This window comes from Pseudonaja textilis, chromosome 6 (genome assembly GCF_049901715.1).
Source record: "Pseudonaja textilis isolate UNSWEBS1 chromosome 6, rPseTex1.2, whole genome shotgun sequence".
NCBI classification, from domain to species: Eukaryota; Metazoa; Chordata; class Lepidosauria; order Squamata; family Elapidae; genus Pseudonaja; species Pseudonaja textilis.
This window is the reverse complement of record NC_141995.1, coordinates 19,936,081-19,961,454: the sequence shown is the minus strand read 5'-3', so window position 1 is coordinate 19,961,454 and position 25,374 is coordinate 19,936,081. Positions and strand designations below refer to the sequence as shown.

Genomic DNA, 25,374 nt, shown 5'->3' with positions numbered 1-25,374 from the left:
AGCGATTGACAAATCAAATTAAATAAAAAATAAAATGCTGCTTTCAAACAAACAACATATACATATGTTCTGGACATGATGGTTCTCAGGCCATCTTTCATGTGAGGTGAAGTGACTTGGGACAGAAGAGAGCTCTGTCAAGGTTGGTTTAGTAGTCCTTAATATACATGCAACAAGTATATAAGTTCAGAAAATCAGGGAATGCAGATTCTCATGCAAAGAACCAATATAAACAACTTGATTAAAAATATAAAAACTAAAAGATTCTTATAGCTTGGAATGCCAGATTTTATGTGGTAAAACAGTTTTAAAAAAACATTTGCCTAAAAAAATGTGATATTATTCATAATGTTTACTAGGCTGTTTCCTTTCAAGGCTAAGCAACATTATATACCAGGCACAGGAAAAAGTGGAAGAAGAAACTGAAGAAATGAGATAAGGAAATACAGCTTAAGGTAGTTTCTCTGAACACCATTCATTCCATATCTTTCTGTCCTTCCAAACCCATCATTGCTTTTATCACAACATTTTATATACTGCATTTTGAGGATCTTAACTTCAACAGCTCCTTCCTGCTAAACTCTTGGCTTTTTTGAACCCATTATCTGAAATCTTCACATCATTCATCTTATTGTGTGCTTTCTCTAAATCAACATACAACAGAATTCCTTTCAAATATTCATTTTATTATTGATTACATTTTCTCTTTTAGAGATTCCTTCTTTATCCTTCACCCATTTCCAGAACAACTTTTATTTCCTTCAAAATTGCTCTATTCTGTCTCTGCCTCTTTTAATCTTGATTGTTACTTGCTGTGTTTGATTACAACTGTCTTTTTCTCTATATACACATCTCTATATATTATTCAGCTTTCTATATAAATCAACTCTGCCTCTCCTTCTCTTTCTATACATGATACAAAGTCTTACTTTTATCCTAATTGTAGTTACATATGATAATGCATTTTTATTGGCATCTTCTTTTGATTCAATTTTAAAGCAACTCCATAGATTACCGTGGCACTCTCTAAAAAATTTTATTTCACTATGCTGTATGCAGCTTCTACATCCTCTTTCCATTCCAAAGTTGCAAGATTAAACTCTCCAATATATTTTCATAAAGCTTTTCATGTTTTTTCTGTAATCCTTCGATTATCATTCATATTTCTTTCACTTTTCCTTTTTTTCCCCCTATCCGTTTTTCCAAGATCTGATTTTGACATTGTCAAATAATTATCCACTTCAATTAATTGTTTTAATTGGTATTTTTCACTAATTTTCTTAAACTTTCATCATAGATAATCAAACCAAACATGTTTTTGTGGCAGTGAACATTCTGTAGTGATTAAAGTACTGGACAACGAGCAGGGAGATCCAGAATCTAGTAATCCGTGAGAGCAGAATCCAGCTGGATTATTTTGGGCACTCAAACCCTCTCAACTATAATCAGTGTTACACTCTGTAACAAGCCAGTGGATAAATAAATCCTTTGTCACACCATGTACTGATAGTTTCACTGTAAGAACTAAATGAGCCCAGTGCAAAGATAAGTAAATCTTGCAACATGTGGGACAAACACTAAAAAAATGAATTGTAAGACATAATCTTTCATATTTTACCAAGCAGATTCACTTTCAGCACTAACTTTGGATTTGATCAAATGAGATTTTTACATAATGCTTTTTAATAATAGAGAGAAGTGTAGACAAAGTTACCAGCTTTACTCATACCTTTACCCCCTGTAGCAAGACCTACAAATGGTACCAATAAGCCACAATCAAAGCTTGGTTTACCCCAGCATGTTTATTCTATCACATAAATACAGTGGTATCTAATATAGAGCCAACTTTATATTAAAAGCCAGCCCATTGTTGTTTGCCTGCCACCAACCACAAAGCACATGAAGCAATCTAACACACAACAATTGGGGGGTAGGGGTGAATTCACAAGTTCTCAAGAAAAAAAAAATTTTTTGCCCACCATAACCTCCAAGTATTTTATTCAGTTCAGCAAAGAATTTGGTAGGTTTGACTGAAATTAAATTTTCCCAGCAATCAAAGATGAGCTGTGCAAGTCCAAGAAGGCAGAGAGACTAAATACAGAGGTAGAGAAGGATTGTACAGCTGAATAAGCAGGGCACGTAAAGCAGGGGATTAAAATTTGGCCTTGTTAATTAACAATTAAGAGCCCTGAGCCAAAGCTTTTGATGCTATTTCTTCTGAAAAATTAGATCTGCAGACCTCATAGCTTATTTTTTTTTCCAGCAGGTGAGAACAAGTGCACAGTGATTCTCTACCTTCAATGTATTCTTAATTTGTATAAATTTACTTAAGAAAAAAGATGCCATTGCCTTCTTCGCAATAAACTCTGCCCTTCTTTAAAAAAAAATGATTCTTTTCTCAACTGAAGTATTTTTCCCTTGTATTTCCCTCATCTTATTGATTAAGAGCCGGAGGAAACCCAGAAACAACAACCACTAAAATCTGCTCAGCTGGATAATCCCTCACCCCATCTCCCACCATTATTACCAGCTGAACAATTGGAAGGAAGCTCGAAGAAGAGTTAAGGCTATGGCAGCCATTTTCCCCCTGCTCACATTCAAACAGAGAATTATTACCATCTATTTCAGGAAGGATCCCAGAATTTATTATTTTATTTACAATATTGCTTGTAAATCGCCAGGAGAATTGTTAGCCTGAATAGTGGGATACAAATAATGTTGATAACAGATATAATTATTTCATATGTTAAGGACATGATTGAATTCTACCTGTTTCTAGGAAGAAAAGCTTATCTCATATTTTGAGAATTGCATATGGGCAGAGAAGATTTACATACACCATTAACACATGAACGTAGCCAAGTGAAGTTCTGATATCAGTTTCATTCTAGCTCATCCTTTTTCTACATTTGTTTCTTAAAAGCATGACACATTCACCAACTTTCTGACCTAAATTAGAAATGTTGGGGATGTAATTTGCTTCTTTAGAAGTTGTGTTGTTCCCAATGTAGATAACACACACTAATTGTGTGTTATTTAATTGCCAAGTGTGGAAAGGGAACTTCATGAGGACAGTGGTGATACCCAAGCAGGAAAATCCCAAAGGGAACATCAGGCCAGCCATAAAACAAACTTGCATAGGAAAAGAGATTTAATAAAAGGTATTGAAAAAAGCCCCCTAGACAAAAGCCGAGTAATTAAGAAAGCTAGGGAAACAAGAAAAAGAAATCCCTTACAAACAAAAGGTCATGCCAAATCAGCAAAACAAATAGACAAAAGACACGAAATAAATTCCATAGCAGACAGGAGATTGCCACCAAACAAATATAAGAAAACATTAGGATGAAACTGATAATCCAATCAAACCACCCCGCAGAGTTTACCCTCTGGCGGAAATGAAGACAAGCCCCTGACAGGATTTAAAACATTAAGAAATACAAACACAAGCACAAAAGGAGAAAAGGTATAAAAATCAGGGGTTTATTACACAAAGATGGCTAGCCCCAGGAACGCAGACTTCTTGCTATCTCTTGCCTTCCTGAAAATTAAAGGAGCCCGCTTCCAAGCAGTTGTCTCTGTCTGTGTCCTTGCACTGGAGCCCTCCCAGCAGGAAAACCGAATCCTCAAAAGAAAGGCATTTTCCAGCCTTTCAACACAAGGTAAATTACACTTGTTGTTATACTTTTAAGAGAATTACAATAATTAGGGAATAAAATAAGAGGGCATTTTAGATGGAGTGCAGCCAGCAGAAAATCTATTGTGCTATCAATTTTGTGGGAATTCAAAAGAAATCATCTTATGCTTGAGTTTTCTTTTCTATTTTTGATATGGAGGTTTTAGAAGTTTTTGGTATGGGTTTTTTAGCAGTTTAGGACTTTTTCCTCTAATTCTACCCTATCATTTCTATGTTTCAAGAGAAAACCACAATCTCCCCAGTCCAAGCTAACCCAACAACCACTATAAGCATACTGGTTTTTCATAATTCTCCACAATTTCTTGAACCTAATTCCTTCTTATTCTTTTAAAAAATCATTGGCTGGAGTCTCAGATGTCCAATGGGACTTTCATCAAAATAACAAAAGCAGGATTGTAACATTGTGACACAAGCTCTGCTCTTTTTATACAGTATATGCGTATGACATCATGACACTCATGCCAAAGATGCAGAGTTTGTTTTGAATAGTGTAATGCTGCTCTCATCATTTATCTTCACATATGTCTCAGCCAAAAGGTTTTAGGGCCACGTGTCTGCAAACATTATATGACGGTTAAAATTCAACCTTCAAAAGATGGTCATTTAAATTCTTCAAGCATATTGCTAGAAATGTTTAAAAGGCAAGCAAAGTAGGGTATGCAGTCATAAATTAGCCTCATCATCCTTATCATTGTAAATGTATACTAGGACCAATAATGTACATGAATATTAAATTAATGAGCAAACAAATCAAAACCTTGGGTTTATGGTGTATGAAAGAATTTATAAAGATTACAAACAACATAGCAATGGATTATCATAAACAGCAAATAAATTCTACCTATAGAAGTAGAAGGCAGCCACTCCAAGGAGCAGGACCAAGAACAGCACAGCCAAGAATGCAGCCGTTGCGATGTTTTGCTTCTTAAGGTGCATCTCATGTTGCTGTTCCCACCACTCCAAGTCACTAAACTGACAGCGGTCTCCCAGGTAGCCTTTTGCACAGCTGTTGATGAGCAAACCAACAAAGAAGGCAATCAGGAGTAGCTGATTTCACTTAAGGAAGTACAGTCTGTCTGGGAAATTGTAATTTCTAGTCATCACATGAGAAAAAGCAGCAGTGAAAATATGCAGAAAGAACAACCAACTTGTTTAGAAGGCTATGGCCCTTGCTAGGAAGGCCAAACAAAACTTGATGGAAATACATAGCCTTGCAACAATAGAATGGGCCATATGTTAAAAGTAAGCATTCAGGGCTGAGAAAACTTCTTGGAGAATTCAACGGTGATTTTTTTTTTCTGCCATCATGTTTTGTTTTAAAACACCTTGGACAAATTCACAAAAGATCAAGCTACCATAGCTGCTAGTTTTGAAGGCCATTTACTATCATCGAAATCCTAAGCAACAATACTTTAAATGCCATCTGCTTGGAGAATAACAATGGAGGATGCTATCACCAAAGAATTGAGGCCTTTGAACTATGGTGCTGGAAAAGACTCCTGCGAGTCCTTTGGACTGCAAGGAGATCAAACAGGTCAGTCCTAGAGAAGATCAACCCTGACTGCTCTTTAGAAGGCCAGATCCTGAAGATGAAACTAAAATACTTTGGCCATCTAAGAGAAGGAAGAAGGACTCACTGGAGAAGAGCCTAATGCTGGGAAAGATTGAGGGCAATAGAAGAAGGGGTCGACAGAGAATGGGGTGGCTGGATGGAGTCACTGAAGCAGTTGGCATGAGCTTAAATGGACTCCAGGAGATAGCAGAGGACAGGAAGGCCTGGAGGAACGTTGTCTATGGGGTCAGGATGGGTCAGACATGACTTTGCAACTAACAACAACAACAATAACAACAACAAATATTTGCAGACACTCAGATTAAGTATTAACTACGGTACTTTTTTCCTTAATCTGCTACCCCCAGACATATTTGGTTTACAATCTCCACCTTCCAGTTAGTAAAAATGGGAATGATGAGAATGCAGCCCATGTCATAAGGAAAGCATCAAACTGAGAAGTGCGAGGACACCAGTTGTAAAAATATTTAAATGAATGAGAGCTTTAATGTTTACTTTATTTTGACTCCAGCCAACAGGTCTACATTTTACAATGTTAGCTTTGCTTTCTTGGGAACTAAAAGACAAATAGAAAATGATTGAAAGTAATATTTTTCTTTCTCCTATGCTGGGCATTCACTGAATCCAACTTTATTCTGAATTGCACTTTGTAGAGATCCCATGATGAATAAAAAGACAATTCTTACTTTTACTGAATTCTACAGACCCATCTCACTCAGAGATCTGCCAATGTAGAAAAAGGACTGTTAAATAAGTAATAATGCATTTTGAACCATAATAGTGAGAAACCATGTGCTATGCTACAACCTTAATATAACAAGCATGTTTATTTTTATTGTAAGTTATAAAGCCTTCTGATATGCCTTGAAAATGGGAACAAAATATGTTTTCTTCCAATCTGGTGATGGAATGAAATCTGTGTGCTAGTGAATGATGAAACACTGCCACCTAATGTAAAACTGTACACAAGAACAATAAATATAAAATACTGCTGAAGTCAAACTCAGGTTGTCATAGAATGTGGCACCTAAGAACAAGATATGGAATATCTTAATTGGAATAGTATGCTGAACCTGTTTTACAAAGGCCCATCTTTGGATATTCTCAAGTGGAATGAGAATATCCGCAAGAAGATTGCAGGAGCATTCTGCAGAATAAAATCCCTCTCATATATATCTTCCTGCTCAGTCAGAAGTATCTGAAGGAGACAGTGTCAAAAAAAAAGCTAAGATAGCAGCCACAATGGTGTAACTGAAGTTCCGCCTTGATTTTATGTTTATTTAATTAACATACATAAAAATCAGACAGAGCTTAGATTGCAGCATTGTGGCCGACATCTTGATTTTTTATTTTATTTATTTGTCAAAAGCTTACAATACAACAGAAACAAGAATAAACATAAATTTAAATACAAGAAATAGGAACTAATAATTGGGGACAATAGGACAGAGACGGTATGCATGCCCCTTACAGACCTCTTAGGAATGGGTTGAGGTCAATAGAGATTAGTTTGAGGGTAAAGGAGTCGGGGTTTGAGCAGGTGACAACAGAATCAGGTAGTGAGTTCCAGACAAAGACCATTCTGTTGCTGAAATCGTACTTCCTACAATCAAGTTTGGAGTGGTTTACATTTAGTTTATATTTGTTGTGTGCTCTTGTGTTGTTGTGGTTAAAGCTGAAATATTCATTAACTGGTAAGACATTGTAACATGTGATTTTATGTACTATGCCTAAATCCAATCTTAATCGGTGTAGTTCAAGGTTGTCTAAGCCTAGAATCTCAAGTCTGGTGGTGTAGAGTATTCTTTTGTGAACAGATGAATATAGTACTCTTCTGGTAAAATACTTCTGGACTCACTCAATTGTGTTTATGCCAGATATACATTGCGGATTCCAGATAGCAGAGCTGAATTCAAGTATTGGTCTAGCAAAGGTTTTGAATGTCCCAGTTTGCAGATCAGTATTACCAGAGGAGAAGCTTCATAAAATTAAATTTATGACTCTTAAAGCCTTTTTGGCAATACTGTTGCAGTGAGCTTTGGCACTTAGGTCATTTGATATGAGAATTCCAAGGTTCTTGACAAAGTGAGGGTCATCAACAAGGTCATATCTGCCTAGCTTGTATTTGGTATATAGGGTTTTTTTACCAATGTGTAGGACAGAGCATTTGTTGGTAGAGATTTGGAGTTGCCAACTGTTAGACCATTCAGACACATAGTCAAGGTCTTTTTGAAGGATGGTAGCATTGACAGTGGTGTTGAATAGTTTTACATAATCAGCAAAGAGGACGCAGTTGCTAATAAGGTGATCACAAAGGTCATTTATATAGAGTGTAAAGAGTGTGGGTCCTAGAATGCTCCCTTGGGGGACACCGCTGATAACTGGTGCAGGGTTTGATAAGGCATATTTTTACTATTTGTTGCCTGTTTGACAGGAAGGCAGTAATCCACTTGTGAAGGGACCCAGAAATACCGTAAGAATTTAATTTTAATAATAGTTTGTCATTACCACTGAGTCAAATGCTTTGCAGAAGTCAATATAAATTACATCTATTGCTTTACCCTGATCCAGAAGTGTAGTCCATATGTTTTTGCTGTGTAGAAGTTGCAAATTGCAGGACAATTTTTTTCTGAAACTAAATTGTTTTTTTTTTAACCATACCTACAAAACCCCCATGTTCAGTGTGAAAATACCAAAGCTAGAGCTGATGCACATGAGGATCTTGTGTGGTAAATGGAAATAAATATTTCTATACACCTCATCCAAACACTATATTCTCGTGTGTTTTAGATTTGTAAGTGACTTGGGCCAAATGTTCCAAACTCAGTTAGTGAAAACTAAGCTCCTTTCTTGATGACAGAGTTCACTGGGTAAGTTAGGATCAGATGTTTTCTTCCATCCCAAACTACCTTACAAGATTATCATTGTGAAAATGAGAGATTATGTATGCCTTAAGCATTCATGGGATATAAATAAAATACATGTATTTCACATGTCTAGCAACACTATTTAACCTGCCTGTTATTTCACTGGACACTAACCAAATTAAAAACTATAGAAATACGTTGGAGTTCAGTACTTACTTGCATGCAAAAGTCTGCAGATCTGAAAAATAGATGCAAACGCCGTCATGGAAACAGTATGATGGTGGGCAGTCCATAGGAACTTCTTTTTCAGATAATGTAGAGTCATCCCTGGTTACAATAGAAGGAGCGATCACCGATTCTGAAACAGTTTAGGAGAAGGGGGTTAATGTGTTTGAGCCTTGGGGTCAAATTTAAATGATTTGATATGTGAGTAGGTTCTCCCACTTTTAAAACAATAAATATCAACTCCTTGAAGAAATAAAGGCAGATACAGTGAAATGTCTACTTAGGTGATCTTAATGCAACAGAACTGGGATGCTAAATAGGAAATTCCCTATGACTTTATGTTACTTAATATTACTTAATTCTGCATAATATCACTTTCTTAATAATAACTATTTGAGAAACAATGTGATACAGTGTCTGAGGTGCTGTATTTAGCAAGGTAAATGCAAGTCCCCACTTAAAAACTGAGTGCTTTTGGACTGGTTATTCTTTACAAGCCTATTCTAGGCCTATTCTCAAAGCAAAGCAGGAGGAAGGGAGGGATGGAGAGACAAAAAGAGGGAGAGACAGAGAGAAACTTGGTCCATAGCAGTTGAGAAGGAACTAATGAAGATTGTTACTAAGCATTACATGTAAATTAGGGTCCTTTTCTCCCCTTACTATGACAGAACATTCCAGTTGATATATAATACTATGATTTTCTTCCACTGTGTAGCTAGCATTTTAGTTAGGAAAACATATGAACCTAAGTATTGTCCTGCTAAATTGGATTCCTGTTCCATCTAGTCCAGATGGATAAAATTTCATAATTGGTAACCAACTGCACGAGGACATCAGCTGTTCTCCTTGAAGATGTGACACTTGTAACTATCAAGCTAATAGCCATGAACCAAAGTTTTCCTCCTGAGTTGTTATTTCAGCAAAACAACAGATCAAGGTATATTGATGTAGTAAGCAATAGTAAGAAAGGGGGAATTTAAATGGAGCTGGGAGAGAAAGGAATGTACATTCGTAAAGTCTAGTTTCCAATTTGCAAAAACATGTACCTGCATCAGAATTGGCCCAGTTTACAATAAGCTGACAAACTGCAAAACATTTCTGCCTTTGTACCTCCAAGCAGTATTCTTAGAGACAGTAAACTTATGGTTTAATGTCAGCCTTTGCATTCTAGCTATGCAGATCAGGGAATCTGATTATGAACATAGTTTTCAATGAACCCTGATTGGAAATGTCAGAAACTCGAATCTCATGACTATTAACAAACATAAAATTATTGGATGAGTATTATGACTGACTCAATACTCGCTTTCATTTATAGGCAGGGTAATGATTTCCAATAAATCTCTACTGGGTCATTCATTCCATTAATGCTGCCAAATTACAGAAGAAGAAAACATCTCCTGACATCTAGAGGCTTTGCATATTGATGAACTGATGATGTTAAACATCACCTAGAATGCAGAGAGCCTGGAAGAAGGAGATAAATAATGCCAGCAACCTTACAGAGTTTGGAAGTCTAGCGTCAGCAAGTACTTAAAATGTTTAACAAGGGAATATCGTCTTTTCAGTGCCAAGAACTGCTTTGTGTGTCTGGGGGTGGATAGGTTTACATATTCAAATCAGCTGTGATTGTTGCCTTGATGTAATGTCTCTGGAACGATCTGGAATTTTGAACCCATTTTAAAACATAAAATAAGGCTACCAGGCCCATCAAAGGCTTAATATCTCTTTACTGTCATATCAATGAAACATATTTTTGTTTGTTTCACTATAATTTGACATTCTCTGGGGGAGCATATACAGTCCATAACCTGTAGGTTACATTTCATTTTCCATCTACTTTGTATATAAATTACTACATGAACTCATTAAGGCAATTCATTGAATCTTCATATTTAGCAATTGTCAGATCTCAAATCAAGAATGACACCTGTCAGTTCTTTCAAGTTTGTTCTTTAATGTTTCACACCTATAGACAAAATCTTGCCAGACTGAACACTCTACTACTTGTATCTACAATATACTCTGTGAACTCTTAGGGAGAGGCTGTCTTTACCCTCTTTCTCTCACACATAAGATCTGAGCTGAGTTGCCTCTTACTGCTCTGGAATGCATTCCCCTCCCTCCTGAGCATCCACCTTTTCACTACATTCTATCATATCAATATTTAAATCAAAATGAAAATTAGTTATTCTGCTACTATCCTAAACAGAGTGCATAACACACAAAAGTAAATATAATATAATATATATAATATAATATATATAATAATATAATATATATAATAATATATATAATAACATAACATAATATAATATAACATACATAACATAATAATAAATACTAAACAGAGTACATAATACATAATACATAGATCTAAGCATAGTACACAAAATTGTCTGCTATAAAATCTTGCTTGTCAATGACTTCTTCAGCCTCAGTCACAACAATACACAGGCAAACAACCAATACAAACTCAAGGTAAACTTCTCCAAACTCGATTGAAGGAAATACGAGTTCGGCAACCAATTGGTTAATGCCTGGAATGCTCTACCCAACTCCATTGTTACAGCCTCAAATACTCCCAGCCTCAACCTAAAACTGTCTACCGGGGACCTCGCCCCATTCCTAAGACATCCTTAAAGGGGGCGTGCATAAGCACACCACCATGCCTACCGCCCCTGTCTTACTGTTCCCATTTATCTGTATTTACTCCCTTTGTTCTTGTTCATGTTAATACTTATACTTGTTATCTTGTAGATGTTTGACAGACAAACAAATAAATATCCATCATAGTCCACAGTGTGAAATTGCTTTCCTAAACTGAAGAAAAATAAATGATATGGAACACCATCCTCTCCCCACCCCCTACCTCATGAGGTAAAAGTAGCCCCCTCTTGCTTTCCATCCAAAAGTCCCTTAAAAGTCAGTTCTGTCAACAAGCTTGTGGTCTCATAGAAATGGGGATTTAATGAGGTAGTTATATTGTGTATAGCATCTATGGGCTCCCAATCCTTTTTGGCTTTTAAAAAATACACTATAGTATTTATGTTTTAATTTTACAATATTTTTATAATTATAGTTTTATAGTTTGATTGTATGCTTCCTAGAGTCATGTTTCTGTAAGATAGGCGGCATATAAATACAATAAATCAATATGACAAATAAGTACATTTAGAAGTTTGGCATAAAAATCCCTCTATGTAGGATGGAGAAATTATTCAAAATGTCCAGAGGGACATCCTCTATGCCAATAACTCACCAGAACAATGAAGTCCATCTTCAGCATAACCCAAAAGACATTCACAGAAATAGCTCCCTTCAGTATTGATACACCTGGACCATCTCAGATCACACTGTTCTTGGTTAAGAAGGCATTCATCAATATCTACAAGATTTTAAAAAAGTATTGATAGCTGGGAGACTATACATGAAAGTATTAATTAAATTCTTTTTCACAGAAGAGTTGGAAGGATAAAAGAGAACTGGGGAGAATCATGTACGCTGCCTTAAATTCCTGCTGAGAAAGCAGGATATAAATACAGTTAATCAAATCTGTTGTAGGTGAACCTCACTCTTATATGAATGCATTTGTTTAGTAAACTTATTACATTGATAACTATTGTATATTGATTTTAAATGTGATCTGGAACCTCCAAATACTGACCAGCTTGACTGTCAGGGATAATCTAGTCTAAACTGAAGGATAAACCTAGCATGAAGGTCTATTAAAAAGTTTTAAAAGCTCTAACTGTAAGCCTGAATTTATAGTTGCTGTATTCCCTATTAATCAGAGCTTGTATGCTTTTTGAAGGCACTAGCATGGTGCCAAGGGTATATTCCAGATCTCAAAATGGCGGCCCAAGATGAAATCCATGCACAAATATACTAATATTACTCTGTAATCTGTCATATAAAATTACCATGGCACAGTTGATCTTCCATGATGAACCCTGCCTGGCACTCACACACAGCACCATTTTGATGTGCAATGCATTGGGAATTGAGATCACAACCCAATGGTGTACAATCATCACGATCTGTGGCACAAAATAATGATAAGAACATTTATCACTACAGTTGTCCATAGTTTATGTGTTCAATGTAGCAAATTGTTATGAACAAACTCACTAGAGCTAACTTTTCAAATGTTATCCAGCTCTGCCCCCTCTATACAAAGCACATGGGTTATGGACAGGATGACAAACCTTCTCAGTGGCAGACCCCCATTTTATGGAATATTCTCTTTCCAAGATACCTGTACTTTCTGCTCTATTTGCATTTTGCAACTAATCAAAACAGTATTGTTCCAGTGGGCATTCCTCTTTTTTTAGTCAGTTAGTGTCCTTCCTGGGGTTGAGAGAGGGTTGAGAGAAAGTGATTGATCCAAAGTCAACCAGCTGGCTTTGTGCCTAAGATGGGACTAGCATTCCCAGACTCCCAGACCGATGCCTTAATCCAAGGGTAGGGAACAATAGGCCTTTTGTGACCTGTGAACTTCAACTCCCATACTGGCTCAGGAATTCTGGGAGTTGAAGTCGATAAATCATAAAGGAGCCATTGTTCCCCACTTCTGCCTTAACTATTACAGCAAGCTGTCTCTCATTCTGCCCTTGGATTAATTTAAATATTGCTAGCTAGTACTTTGCACTTTCTTCTTTACAAATGCTTTTGTACCACGACCAGAGTCCATTTGGATTGAAGGGCTATAAATGTTGCTAAATAAATAAGTAATATTTGTCATGAAGCTGATTGCTGCACAGTTTAACTTGCCCCTGTAGAGTAGGCAGATCAACGATCTAAGTTAGTATAAGGCAGTTTTTTAATGCTCCAATTACACACGATCACAACAGCCACTGGCATAAACTGCAGAGATGCTTCTTTAGTCCCTATCAGCTATTTTGCCAGTCACTGAGAACACACATCTCCTTCTGTCATTAGAAAATAAGAAAAGGCAATCTTTACTAGACACCACAATTTCAGCAGTCAATGTCTGTTGCTTCTGCTGGTCATCCTCGTGGCTATCATCATATTTGTTGTTACTCAAAAGATGCTGGGATGATATTTCTGCGGCAAACATTTTTCTTCCTGATGCATCTTCCTTGGATGTAGAGATACGGCCTGAAAAGGTAAAAATAACTAGGTGATAAGCACCACTGCACGTATCATTTCAAAATTGTTATTTACTAGTGGAGAAATATCCCTGTAACGTATTCAACTGCTAAATGAAAGGAAATACATTGTAACTGTCAAAATAGACCAGTAATAGAGTCACATTGCTTATACACATATAAGTAACTAAAATGACAATCAGAATATTTTTCTTTTAAAAAGGTTTTTAATTGATTATTGGGGCAGGTTTTGCTACATTCTAAAATGTATTACAATGCTATCTTATTATCACTATTTTCACTACTTGCCAAATAGTAGTTTGCCAGCAAGCTTGCTTCTAACACTTTAGAATCCCTAGTAAATCCTGATACAGAGCTAATCTGAAAAAGACTAAAGCACACTTGATGTATACCTGGTTTGGCTAAAGGGTGAACTACAAGCAGTGAAGAGGGTCTCCGCATTCTTCCTCCAAGACGGACCTTCTTGAGGCCATTTTTCTTGTCTATTCTCAGTAATGAAGGCCTAGCCCAGTCAGACACCCAAATGTGGTGCTCAAAAACTGTTATGCCATAGGGATGGCCTAGAATGCAGATATAAAGATTGACAGTTCCATTATATACAGGCACTGAGTAAACACATAAATTAACATGCATGCAATATATTTCTATTCTGAACTTTGCAGATCAATATTCAGATCTGGGCTCCAGGGATTGCATGGATTGTTTCATAATCTCTTCTGCAATTTACAGATTGGCCCACCCAACCCCCGCTCCACAATAGATGAGACTAAAATCTGTCTGTTTTTGGAGGGGGCATCCCTCAATCCCTGAACAATCCCTGAACAATCCTTAAAGACTCCTAGCCCCATCCATTTTGGGACTGCAGCTTTAGTTATACCCTACACAGTATTAGGGTAATTGTCGTAAGTCGAAGATTAGGGTCAGAGTGAGAGAGAACCTTTTAAATTGCCTAAAGCACATTCATCAATCTGTATGAGATGCAGAGGGAAAAACATGTGTACTTCCATATAGTATTGGACTCCAGATGTCATCACTGCTATCATAACATTGATGGATGAAAGCAGGAAATGTTCAAATAATATATGCAGACTTTATATCACCGAATGGTGATCAGGAACATCAGATGGGAATAATCTGTCCAAACATTAAAGCAGTGAGATGGTAGTTCACTGGTAGCTTGTTCCAGGACTGTCAAATTCAGCCCGCAAGCCTGAACATCATGTGCTGGCCACGGTCACGCCTGGTTTAGCAAAGGGTGGGAAAGTCATGATATGTCACGTGACACCATCAGAGGTGCTATTCAGCAGGTTCCGACCAGTTCTGGAGAACCAGTAGCGGAAATTTTGAGTAGTTTGGAGAAGTGGCAAATACCGCCTTTGACTGGCCCCATTCCCATCCATTCTCTGCCTCCCAAGTCCCAGCTGATCCTCTGGGTTTTCTTTGGTTGCCCTGCACAGGAGAATGGAGCTGGAAAGCAGGTCAGTGGGGTGGGGAGGGAATGGGATTTTTCAGTAACTTCCCCCCAGGAGTGGGGATGGAATGGGGACTTTATAGTATCCTTCCCTTGCCACGCCCAAAGAAGCCACACCCAAAGAACCAGTAGTAAAAAAAATTGAGTCCTACCACTGGATGGCGCCATGCCGATGCAAGTTTAATACCCCTGCACTAGGAATATGGTTCTAATTTATGTTTAACTGACTTTAAATACTACAAATTACTATTTGTAGTCCAAAATATTTTTGTATTGCCAGTTTTCAGTAATTTATTTAATTTTATCTAAAATGTCCCATTCTTTTAAGATTTTTATCACTTCTGATGTTTTAGTCAGAACTGGAAGGCCTAAGATTAAAAAATCCAGATTGCAATTATAGCACAGGAAGTTTTCAGCTAACAAAGATTTGCAAATTACAAGAGTGATGAAAAAGTAACTTTATGACCAATCATCAACATTTCCAGCCTTCACAAGTCTGTAAAGCAAAAGAAAGCTGAGCTAAAATCATAAGCCCGGTTAATGTCCACTTTGCCTAACAACCGAGTTGCAGGTCCCAATTATGATTGCCAAGCAAGGACTACATATCAGTGATAAGCATTGTCTTTCTCTTTGTTCTCTCAACATAATAGGGTGCAATCCGTAGCCTGAGGGACATATGTAGTCCCACCTTAATTTCTTTACAACCAGTGGAGTTTTTTTAGTTGCAGAACTGGAGCAAAATGGCACAATTTTTAAAAACCAGTCACAGTTCTTGTCATTTTATGACAGGAAGCACACAAAAGAGTATAGGCAGAAAACCTTCAATATTTCCCTACTCCAGACAGAAAGAATATTGGGAATCTTGGCCATATCTGCATACACGGCATATCCTCATCCAGTGTTTTTTGTCCTTCTTTTAGTGCAGCAAAAATCTTCACCCAAAAGCCTGACCCTTGCACCAGCCAACAACCAGAAAATGCACAAAAAGCACTGGAAGTCTTAGAATGCATACACACACATTTCTTCTCTTCTCTTATAAACCTAACACCTTATTTAAGAACATAAAAAGTAACCATGCTGGATTAGTCTAAAACCTTCTTTCCAGTTGTCGGATAGATTTGCATTTATGGCACTCGCAAGCAGAGGTAGAGACAGAAGTTTCCTCTGCTCTTCTTCCCCTGCAACTGGCAGCTGGAAGCATATTACCACCAACTCAGAGCTAACACTGAATCTCAAGACTTAGAAGGTCCTTAGACCTTCTCCTTCCCCAAAGCATCTTTTCTGTACCTTAAATGACAGGGATGGGCACTAGATGGCAGTAGTGCTGCAATAAGAATCACTGTAGTAATATTAACCTATTAATAACTGAGCTAGAGGGGACCGGAGTACTAACCCTTTATGGGCATACAAGCACTTCAATTTTCAAAATTTGTTCCTATTTCTTTGCACGAAACTTCAAGCAATTCAGGAGGGAGGGAGAGAGAAAGAAGTGGGGAGGAAGACACACACACCAGTCTCTTTGTTAATCTCACTCCCTTAGCAAGTTGATTTATTAGAACAAATATACACTGGAATGTGGACCAGGTGGGTGCTAATGCTATTTGCTCTCCAAAACAGAATCCAGATACAATCCCTTTAACACTTTTCTGCTTCCTATTCCACCCCACTCCCAAAAAAAAAACAACCCAATTTTTCTTCTTCATTTTCCACAGGGCTGCCTGAACCTCACCTTGGGGCAAGGTAGAATCAGACCAGAGAAGTAGCACAATATGGATGGGTGACCAACAAAAAAATAACCATCTGACTATCGTGGATATTTGCAGGAACTTGCTGCTTTCGTCACTGGGATCCTAATCAAGTATTTGGAGCAGCAGTGAACAGATAAGTGGTACAAAAAGCGGGGGGGGTCATTCAACTGAAGTCACTCTTCCTTTGACATTTTGATATGTTCATTATTAGATAGAAAACTAGCATCCCAAAGCCTCACCTACATCATTCTGTGTTAGTATTTGCCGGTTAGAACCATCCAGTTTTGCAGTTTCAATGACAGACATTTTGGCATCACACCAGTACAGCTTGTCCTCAGTGTAGTCAATAGTTATTCCACTGGGCCAAAGTAAATCTGAATTTGCTATAATGACACGTTCTGAGCCTTGTAAAGTAGATTTTCCAATATGTGGATTGATCCCTAGGTTTGTCCAAAACAGTTCCCTTTATTGAAGGAAAACAAAATAAGTCATTGTATTTATTTTTTAAAAATCCTGTCATGTTGCGGAACAAAGAACACATAAAAATCTATACTTGTCAGAGCAAAATATAAATAATATTCATAGGTAATAATTTTGTGTTTTAAAATCCATCTTTGATCCCTCAACCATGATTAAAATATAGGAGGCACAATTCATTGGACACTTACCAGATTTATGACTAGAAGAGAAAATGAAATTTATTTAGAGGAAATGCCTCATGGGGATAAGAGAAAGTCAAATATCTAACTAACTATCTGGAGGAGAGTCAAAGAGCATGTGCTCTGTGCATAGCTGTCTGAGAAGAAAGGCAGAAGGAACCAAAGAGCAGACAGAGAGAACATAAAATGCTTTGATTTTAACCATTTAGTGGTGTCCAATTCTTGGTGACTCTATTGGCAAGTGCTCTCCATTATACCCTTCAAGCACAGCCTCTTTCAGTCGTTGGATGTTCAAATTTGCACCAGATTTGATGTTATCAAGTAGGCATGTTCTTTGCTTGTTCCTCCTTCTTGTTCCACTAACCATTTCTAGCTTCGCTGACTTTTCCAATGAATTTGTATGCATAACATGGCCTACATAGGTCAGACATAATCTTATGATTTTAGCTTCTAGCTGTGATGTGTTTGGTTTTGTATGATTTAACACCTCTCAGTTATTCTGGCTGTCCATGGTACATGCAATAATTTATACCAGTATCACAGTTCAAAGGTGTCAATTCTTCTTCAATCAGCCACTCTTAATGCCCATCACTCATATATCATTATAGGGAAGACTGTTGCTCTAATTAGCCTGTTTTTTTTGCATTTATGAACACAGAATAAATAACTGTTTATCTACATTCTACTTCTGCTTTGTAGTCAGTAGATCATGAGATGCTAAAGAATTAAAGCCATTGGATCTGCACCGCCAATAACTTTTTTTTTTGTCTTTTAATGATCCCCGTAATCCCTTGCATTGGGGTGAAGTCAGGGCAACTGAATGGAACTGAGTGTTTAGTGGCCAGATGCCCTTCCTGTTGCCAATGGGAGTTCGCAGCAAATATATTCTCATTGTGTCCAGAGAGAAAAATATCTGCCTTTACCTAGGATCGAACTCACAGCCTCCTGATTGTGAGGCAAGATATCCACCTATAGGCCATCGCACCACTCAATCTGTACCTTCAACAACCATACCTGCAAAATCTCTGCACATGTAAAATAGTTGCAATAGAAGCAATGGTTTCACAGACTTTATTCTTGGATGTCTATATCACCCAATAACAGTTTGGAAACAAATTTGACTTGATATTTTACCTGGTAAATGGATGAACAGCAATTCCTTGAGGGTGAAACATCTTCTCTTGGATGATTATTTTTCTCTGCATTCCATTTAGATTACTACTTTCAATGCTACATTTCCTACAAAGTAGACACACAGAATGGGGTTTCTTACTGCAATAACTTTAATCTGTCACTTTACTTGCCTTCTTCCAGTTGATTCTTTCATACCATGATATTAATTAAATGTTTTAAATGTTTCTCCTCAGTTCTATCTTCTCCTATTAACAGAAGTTGCAAATTGAATAAGAACTGAATAAGACGAGGAGTAGGAGTAACCAGAATCTGTAAATTAAATTAGTAACCTGATGAAAAGCATCTATTATTATGTGAACGTCTTCAAGTCAATTTTTGACTTCTGGTGACTGTCTGGACTAGTCCCTGTGGTTTTCTTAGCAAGATTTTTTCAGAAACGGTTTGCTATTGTTTTGTTTCAGGGCTGAAAAAGAGTGATGGTCCAAAATCATCCAGCTAGTTTTATGCCTGTGGCAGGAGTAGAACTTAGGGTGTCCTGGTTTTTACCTTGGCGCCTTAATCCCTAGACCAAACTGGCTTTGTAAACCAATTGTTACTATAGGAAAATATGGCAACTGCTAACCTGTTTCTTAAGAAGACAGTATTTTTATGACTTTGCTGATATAATCAAAAGTGTTTCCTTCCTATGTGGAAGTCCTGGAAGGGAGATCTGTGAAATGAATTAAAAATAACATCTCGGACACAATTGATTGGGAGCGTGTTTTTTTCCTAACGATGTTCCTTGGTTTCCCGTTTTTCTGAAAGGGTATACACTCATTGTTCAGTAAAGAAATGGTGCTACATGAATGTGTTTGGTTCGCATATTATTCAGCAAAGGGTCTTTTTCAGTCTTTTTTTTAATCTCCATGTCTTTCTGTTATGACTAATCTTAAGTACATGCATGCTACCATTTCAGAAACATTTCAGTTACTCTCTCCTTTTTTTGCCAGTTGTTTATTTACCACCATATTTTTTTCCACTACCAGTAGGTGTCCTACAATATTGATGCAATATTGATGCATACCCTGGGTTAGTCCAGTACAATTTGCGATTAATCCAATCCAAGGCTAATCCTTCTGATCTCCCACTTGTGTCACATACAACTTTTTCACGATTGGTTCCATTGAGATCAGACCTCTCTGTACAGTTCAGGTCTGTATGGGTAAAATAAATCTGTAAGAAGAAAACCAAAGGTTTATAGATGATTATAGGTGGTCCTCAACCTATAACCACAGAATTTCTGTTGCTAAGCGAATTAGTTGTTAAGAGAGTTGTGCTAAATTTTACAGCCTTGCAACCTTTTTTGTCATGGTTGTTAAACAAATCATTGCAGTTGTTAAATAAATCAAGTCAGGGATGTCAAACTCAATTTCACTGAGGGCTGCATCAGGGCTGTGGTTGACCTTGGGGGGCAGGGTGGGTGTGACCAACTGGGTGGGCATGGCCAGCTTGATGTCACTCCCCAAACTACTGGCATGTTTCCACTTTGCATTGGGTAGACCGGGCCGAAGCCACATTGGGTAGACCGGGCTGAAGCCATATTGGGTAGACCGGGCTGAAGCAATGTGGGTAGACCACAGACCAGATCCAACCACATTGCAGGCTGGATGCAGCCCATAGGCCATGAATTTCACGCCCTGAATCAAGGGGGTTGTTTAGCTAAACCAGCTTCCTCTCATTGGTTTTGCTTATTAGATGCTGACTGGGAGGTTGCTGCAGGATACTGCAATAATTGGAAATACATGCTGGTTGCCAAGCGCCTAATGTTTGATAACATGGCTATGGCGATGTTGCAATGGTTGTAGGCATGAAGACCAGTCATAAGTCATTTTTTCAGTCCTTTTGTAACTGAATGGTTGTAAGTTCACTACCACCTGTACTACACTTCTTAGTTGGGGATAGGATTTCTTCTCTCACAACTTTTATTTTATTTATATGACATTTATTTGAGAAAAAAAAATAGATACATTATTTACAAAATTGAGGTTATGTTTCCTCCAAACCTACTAATACACAATGTTATCAAGGTGCTGGATGGGAGCCATGTGTGAATATCACCAATAAAGCCATGGTGGCGCAGTGGTTAGAATGCAGTATTGCAGGCTAATTCTGCCAGTTGCTGGCAGTTTGATCATCACCAGCTCAAGGTTGACTCAGCCTTCCATCTTTCCAAGGTCAGTAAAATGAAGACCCAGATTGTTGTGGGCAATATGCTGATATTTTTAAACTGCTTCGAGAGGGCTGTAAAGCATTATGAAACGGTATATACAGTAAATCTAAGTGCTATTGCACTCTAATAATTAGGATTTTTAAAACAAATTTAGCAACTATAGGTGTGACAAATATGTCATGTGAACATATAACTGCTGACAAGGGTTCATTGTTTTAGGAAGCCCAAGTCATCTGACCCAAGGCATATAGCAATAAGAAATACTTTATCTATATCATGGAGCATTATGGACTAAATAGTAAAAATACAATGCAGTAAGAACATTGATTCTTGTAATATTTTGAAATCCCCCTTTCTAATAAAAACCTTACCTTACTTTCCATTGGATCCCAGTCCAGGCCTAAGACTATTCCCATCTGCCAGCCAAAGACTCTTGAATATTCTGCCCCATCAAAAGCAATGCTACGGATATCTTGACTGTTCGCAAACAACAGAAATGGCTTTGGTCCTGTTTGTAATAAATGTAGCAACATATTAAGTCTTCTACTTCAACACTCTGCAGATAAAAATGGAAAGAAGCATATTGTAGCATGGGCTTGCTCTCTTTTCTTCTCATTTACAATCCTTACATGGCAATGATCACAGATTACATTAATTACAAAATGATTATAAATAGCTAAAGTGATAACCTGCCAATGAATTTAACATATGCTAAATGTGACAGCTGTTTATATCTTTCAAAACAGGTAGATGAATATTGTTGCATACTTCCTTTTTTTTTCCAGGAGAGGAATTATCTGTAATGGGTTTGCATTAGAGAATAATGCTCTGAAGATATATCAGTAAAAGAAAATTCGATAATAAATTTAAGTAGAACATAAATATAAGTGTAAATGTCTCCTTAGCCACCCCATCAAAAAAAAAAATACCCTATCAATTTCAGTCTTTTATTAAACACCAATTTGGAACTCAATGATGCTTCCCATATTAAGCTGGACTATTTTGCTGAGCTATTCTTTCAATGCTGTCCTATCAAGGATATCTACAGGATATGGTTTTTTAAAAAGGTTGAAATATCAGCCCCCATTTGTATTAATGGCAAAGCAAGCAACGAAAATCTTTCTAGATCTCTTTAAGATCCACCTAGGTTTATATTTATCTGTACGTTTTAGCAAAAACTGCATCTGCTGGAGCAGTTTATTTCAGAACAATCAGAAACACTAGTCTGGAATTGCATGGACAGATGCAGATGTCCAATCCTTCTTGCAACCCATGCCAAAATGTCCATAAATCAGTATCCTGTTACTGATAGAAGAGTTATGTTTGCATCAGCCTAAATTGGCCTAAAATGGAGGCAGAAAAACCATCACAATGTCATTACCATATCTTCAAGGATGATTCATATATTGTGTCCATTGCGAAAAAAATGTGTGAATTGAGTGAAGAGGGGAAATCCTACATGATACCACCACGTGTCTTTTAAAAGTAGTTTATGGGGCATTTTCATGTCTCAGTTAGAAAAATGTAAGGATGTGTCCAAAGATCACAATACTTACTTAAAGCAGCACAATGTCTTTTGTCCTCCTGAAGATCATAGCCAGGAAAGCAACCACAATCCCAGGTTATTGGACTCATAGATGTACAAATCTGGCTACAACCACCATTATCAGGCGATGTACAACCTAAAAGACATTCACTTTAAAAAATGGATATTCACCTAAAGCCACTGCACTTAGACTGACATGAAATAGCATGGTTCACTCTGCTGAACTTCAGTAAGTATTATAGTAAACATCTTTTACAGACGATCTCTATTGAACTATGGCTGTTCGTTATTAATTTAGGGATTCCCAGGGTGGATGGAGATGGAAGTAAGAATCCACTATATCTCAAGGTGTTCCATCAATAACAAAAGAATCTTCCAACGGGATTCTCCTTGGGAACGGAATTGTCTGTCTTGGGCAGTAATTGGTATGGCTCAATAATGGATAATAGGGCAATATTAAGATATTTCAAACATAGATAATTTAGATCAGCCTCGTCTGAGGTGTCCTTCCAATTCAGTTATTTGTTTATTTTATTTATTAGAATTTATCAAACAAAAATGAGAACAAGAATAAGAGAATAAAAATACAATGACAGGCACGATAGGCACATTAGTGCACTTATGCACACCCCCTCTACTGACCACTTAAGTATGAAGTAAGGTCCACAAAAGTCAATTTGTAACTGAAACTGTGAAAATTTGTAGCTGAGACAACTGAGCTGATCACAACTCCCAAATTTCTCAGTCACATGGAACTTTCTTCCCATTAGATTGTCTTTCTTCCCAATTACGTTTTTTGCTACCTAATATGAAAGCTTAAGTTATCTCCTGTTAATATTACAGCAACATACTTGATATCTCATCTACTTCTCACCAATCATATCTCCAGATATCTCACAAAAGGTTTAAACAGTTCGTACTTTAACAGCTCAAATTTATACTTCAAATATAATCAGTTTATTATAATTTATCATTGTACATACTGTATATAGTAAAATATCCAATAGTAGCATTTGTATTTCAAACAATGGGTAGCTTACAAAAATGTTTGTTTCCTCCTCCTAGAATGCTTTATGAGAACTCCTGGAACTCAGATACAGATTAACAGAGTTGGAAGGGACCTTGCAGGTCATCTAGTCCAACCCTCCGCCCAAGTTACTCTGTACCTGTAAAAATCAAGATTTCCATTTTTCTACCTAAAACCAATTGTGGCAAATAGTAAACATGGCATGAATATCAGCCAACTTCTTTATTCCTTTCTTCTTTTTATACCTCCTAACCATCTTATTTATTCAAGCGTTCTTTAAAGCTTGCAAATAGTTTTAATTGACCTAATTTTCACTTGCCCTAATAAAGATATTATGCTTTTTGATTTCCCCATCCAACTGCTTTTCTTTATTAAAATAAGATAAAGAAAATGGTTTAAACAGTATTGTTTTGCCAGGCTTAGATTCTTCTAGATATGTTGTGGTTCTACAACTCCTGTTGAGTACATCCAGTTTAACTCAGGATTATAGGAATTAATCAAATATTTTCAGTGCCAGGTTGGTTCAACATCAGACTAGAGAAAGCTGAAGTACAATACAAATGCTAAACAGTTAATTATAAAATATTGTCCTATTTCAATATCTAGCATTTGTCAATCTACCACAACATTTTCAGAATAAGCATTGAAAAATAATTATATTTGTTTACCTGAACATGTTTTTCCATCAGCTTGGAGAACTGAGCCTTCAGGACAAAAGCAAATAGGCCCTTCAGGTGTCTCTCCACAATCATAGCTGCAGTGAATATAATTGCTTGAACAGGAAATCAGTTCTACGATGCATTAAAATAAAAAACATGTTTTCAAAAATTGATAGAAATAAGTTGGCGGGATTCAAGCCAGAATATTTTAGTTATAAAATAATAATGAAATGAAATTTTAATAATTTCAATAATAATTTTAAATTTTGTAATTTTCAACTAGGCTGGGGTCTCCTTTTTTGAAGATGGGGATGACCGTGGCTTGATACCATAGGTTTGGCAAGGAGCTGGTCCTAAAAGATTTTTCAAAGATTATGCTTAGAGGTTCGGCTATGGCAGTGGATAGCTTTTTTAAGAAGCAGGCACATATTCTGTCCGGTCCAACAGATTGGGATGGTTTTAGATTGCACAGTGCTTTTTCAACAATGTCTTTTGTAAAATCAATATGTATTAGATCATTGTAGCTGTCTGTGGTTTGACTAGGAAATACTGGGCATGATCCATTGCTGTTTACAAATACTGAGCCAAAGAATGCGTTTAAGAGGCTGGCTTTAATAGTATCATTGTTGCAATCTTTACCATTAGGTCCTTTCAGGGATGGGATGGAGTTTTTTAGTTTGTTGTTTATAAAATTGTAGAAAGCGTGGGTGGAATTGGTGCGTAGAAGGTTTTCTTCTTGTTTAATGTGATAATTGGTGCATTCAGTTTTTATCTGGTGGCATAAATTTTTGCATCGGCTTTTGAAGTTGGCAACATGACCAGATTTGTTTTTCTACCAAAGTGATTTCTTTTTGGATTGAAGCTTCCTTATTGTTTTGGGTAATTTGTTTTTTTCTGGTTTTGGGAGTTGTTAATGGTATATATAGTTTGATGACTCTTTTGACTTCAAGTAAAAATATGTTGTAATGGTCTTCTACAGTGTTGCATCCAGAGAATAGAAATTGCCAATCAAGGGATGAGAGATCGTTGTTTATAAGATCTAGTTGCCTTTTTTGAAGTTATAATTGGGGATTCTGTCGTTGTGATGATTTTTATATGGATGTATGTTGAGACAAAAGTTTTGTATTTTTTATCCTATGTAGTCAGTAACAAATCAACTATTTCTACCCAGTATGGAGTCAGGTTAAAGAATAACCTTAGATATTCTTTTACAGTGAACTAACAAGCAAGTAGGCACATCTAGCAAGTCCTAGAATGGATAACACCAGATATGTCACTGGAGAACAAAGTCACAAAACATGCCTCTCACTTATTTTGGCCATGTCATATGGAGTAATTCAGTGGTGAAAGTGATTGTGTTTGGAAGAGTTAGCAGTAAAAGAAAACCAGGTCACAAAGGACTTGGTGGCTGGACGCCATTAAAGCTGACA

The 25,374-nt window shown here is 37.0% G+C and overlaps 1 protein-coding gene across 5 annotated transcripts in view; it reads right to left on the bottom strand.

Moving 5' to 3' along the window:
* EGF (epidermal growth factor) overlaps positions 1-25,374 on the bottom strand; it is a 49,633-nt gene that overhangs the window by 5,212 nt on the left and 19,047 nt on the right. Inside the window, exons 8-19 of one of the 5 annotated variants that reach the window (XM_026697848.2) lie at positions 23,954-24,076; positions 22,269-22,394; positions 21,084-21,220; positions 19,567-19,715; positions 18,504-18,608; positions 16,950-17,173; positions 13,884-14,051; positions 13,325-13,480; positions 12,283-12,399; positions 11,622-11,747; positions 8,351-8,492; positions 4,536-4,700 (exon numbers count right to left, since the gene is read on the bottom strand). In XM_026697848.2, the coding sequence (XP_026553633.2) occupies positions 4,536-4,700; positions 8,351-8,492; positions 11,622-11,747; positions 12,283-12,399; positions 13,325-13,480; positions 13,884-14,051; positions 16,950-17,173; positions 18,504-18,608; positions 19,567-19,715; positions 21,084-21,220; positions 22,269-22,394; positions 23,954-24,076 (1,738 nt within the window). Of the gene's footprint in view, positions 1-4,535; positions 4,701-8,350; positions 8,493-11,621; positions 11,748-12,282; positions 12,400-13,324; positions 13,481-13,883; positions 14,052-16,949; positions 17,174-18,503; positions 18,609-19,566; positions 19,716-21,083; positions 21,221-22,268; positions 22,395-23,953; positions 24,077-25,374 lie in introns of those variants that run through there. The other 4 variants (XM_087935968.1, XM_087935970.1, XM_087935969.1 and 1 more) reach the window with 4 other exon arrangements.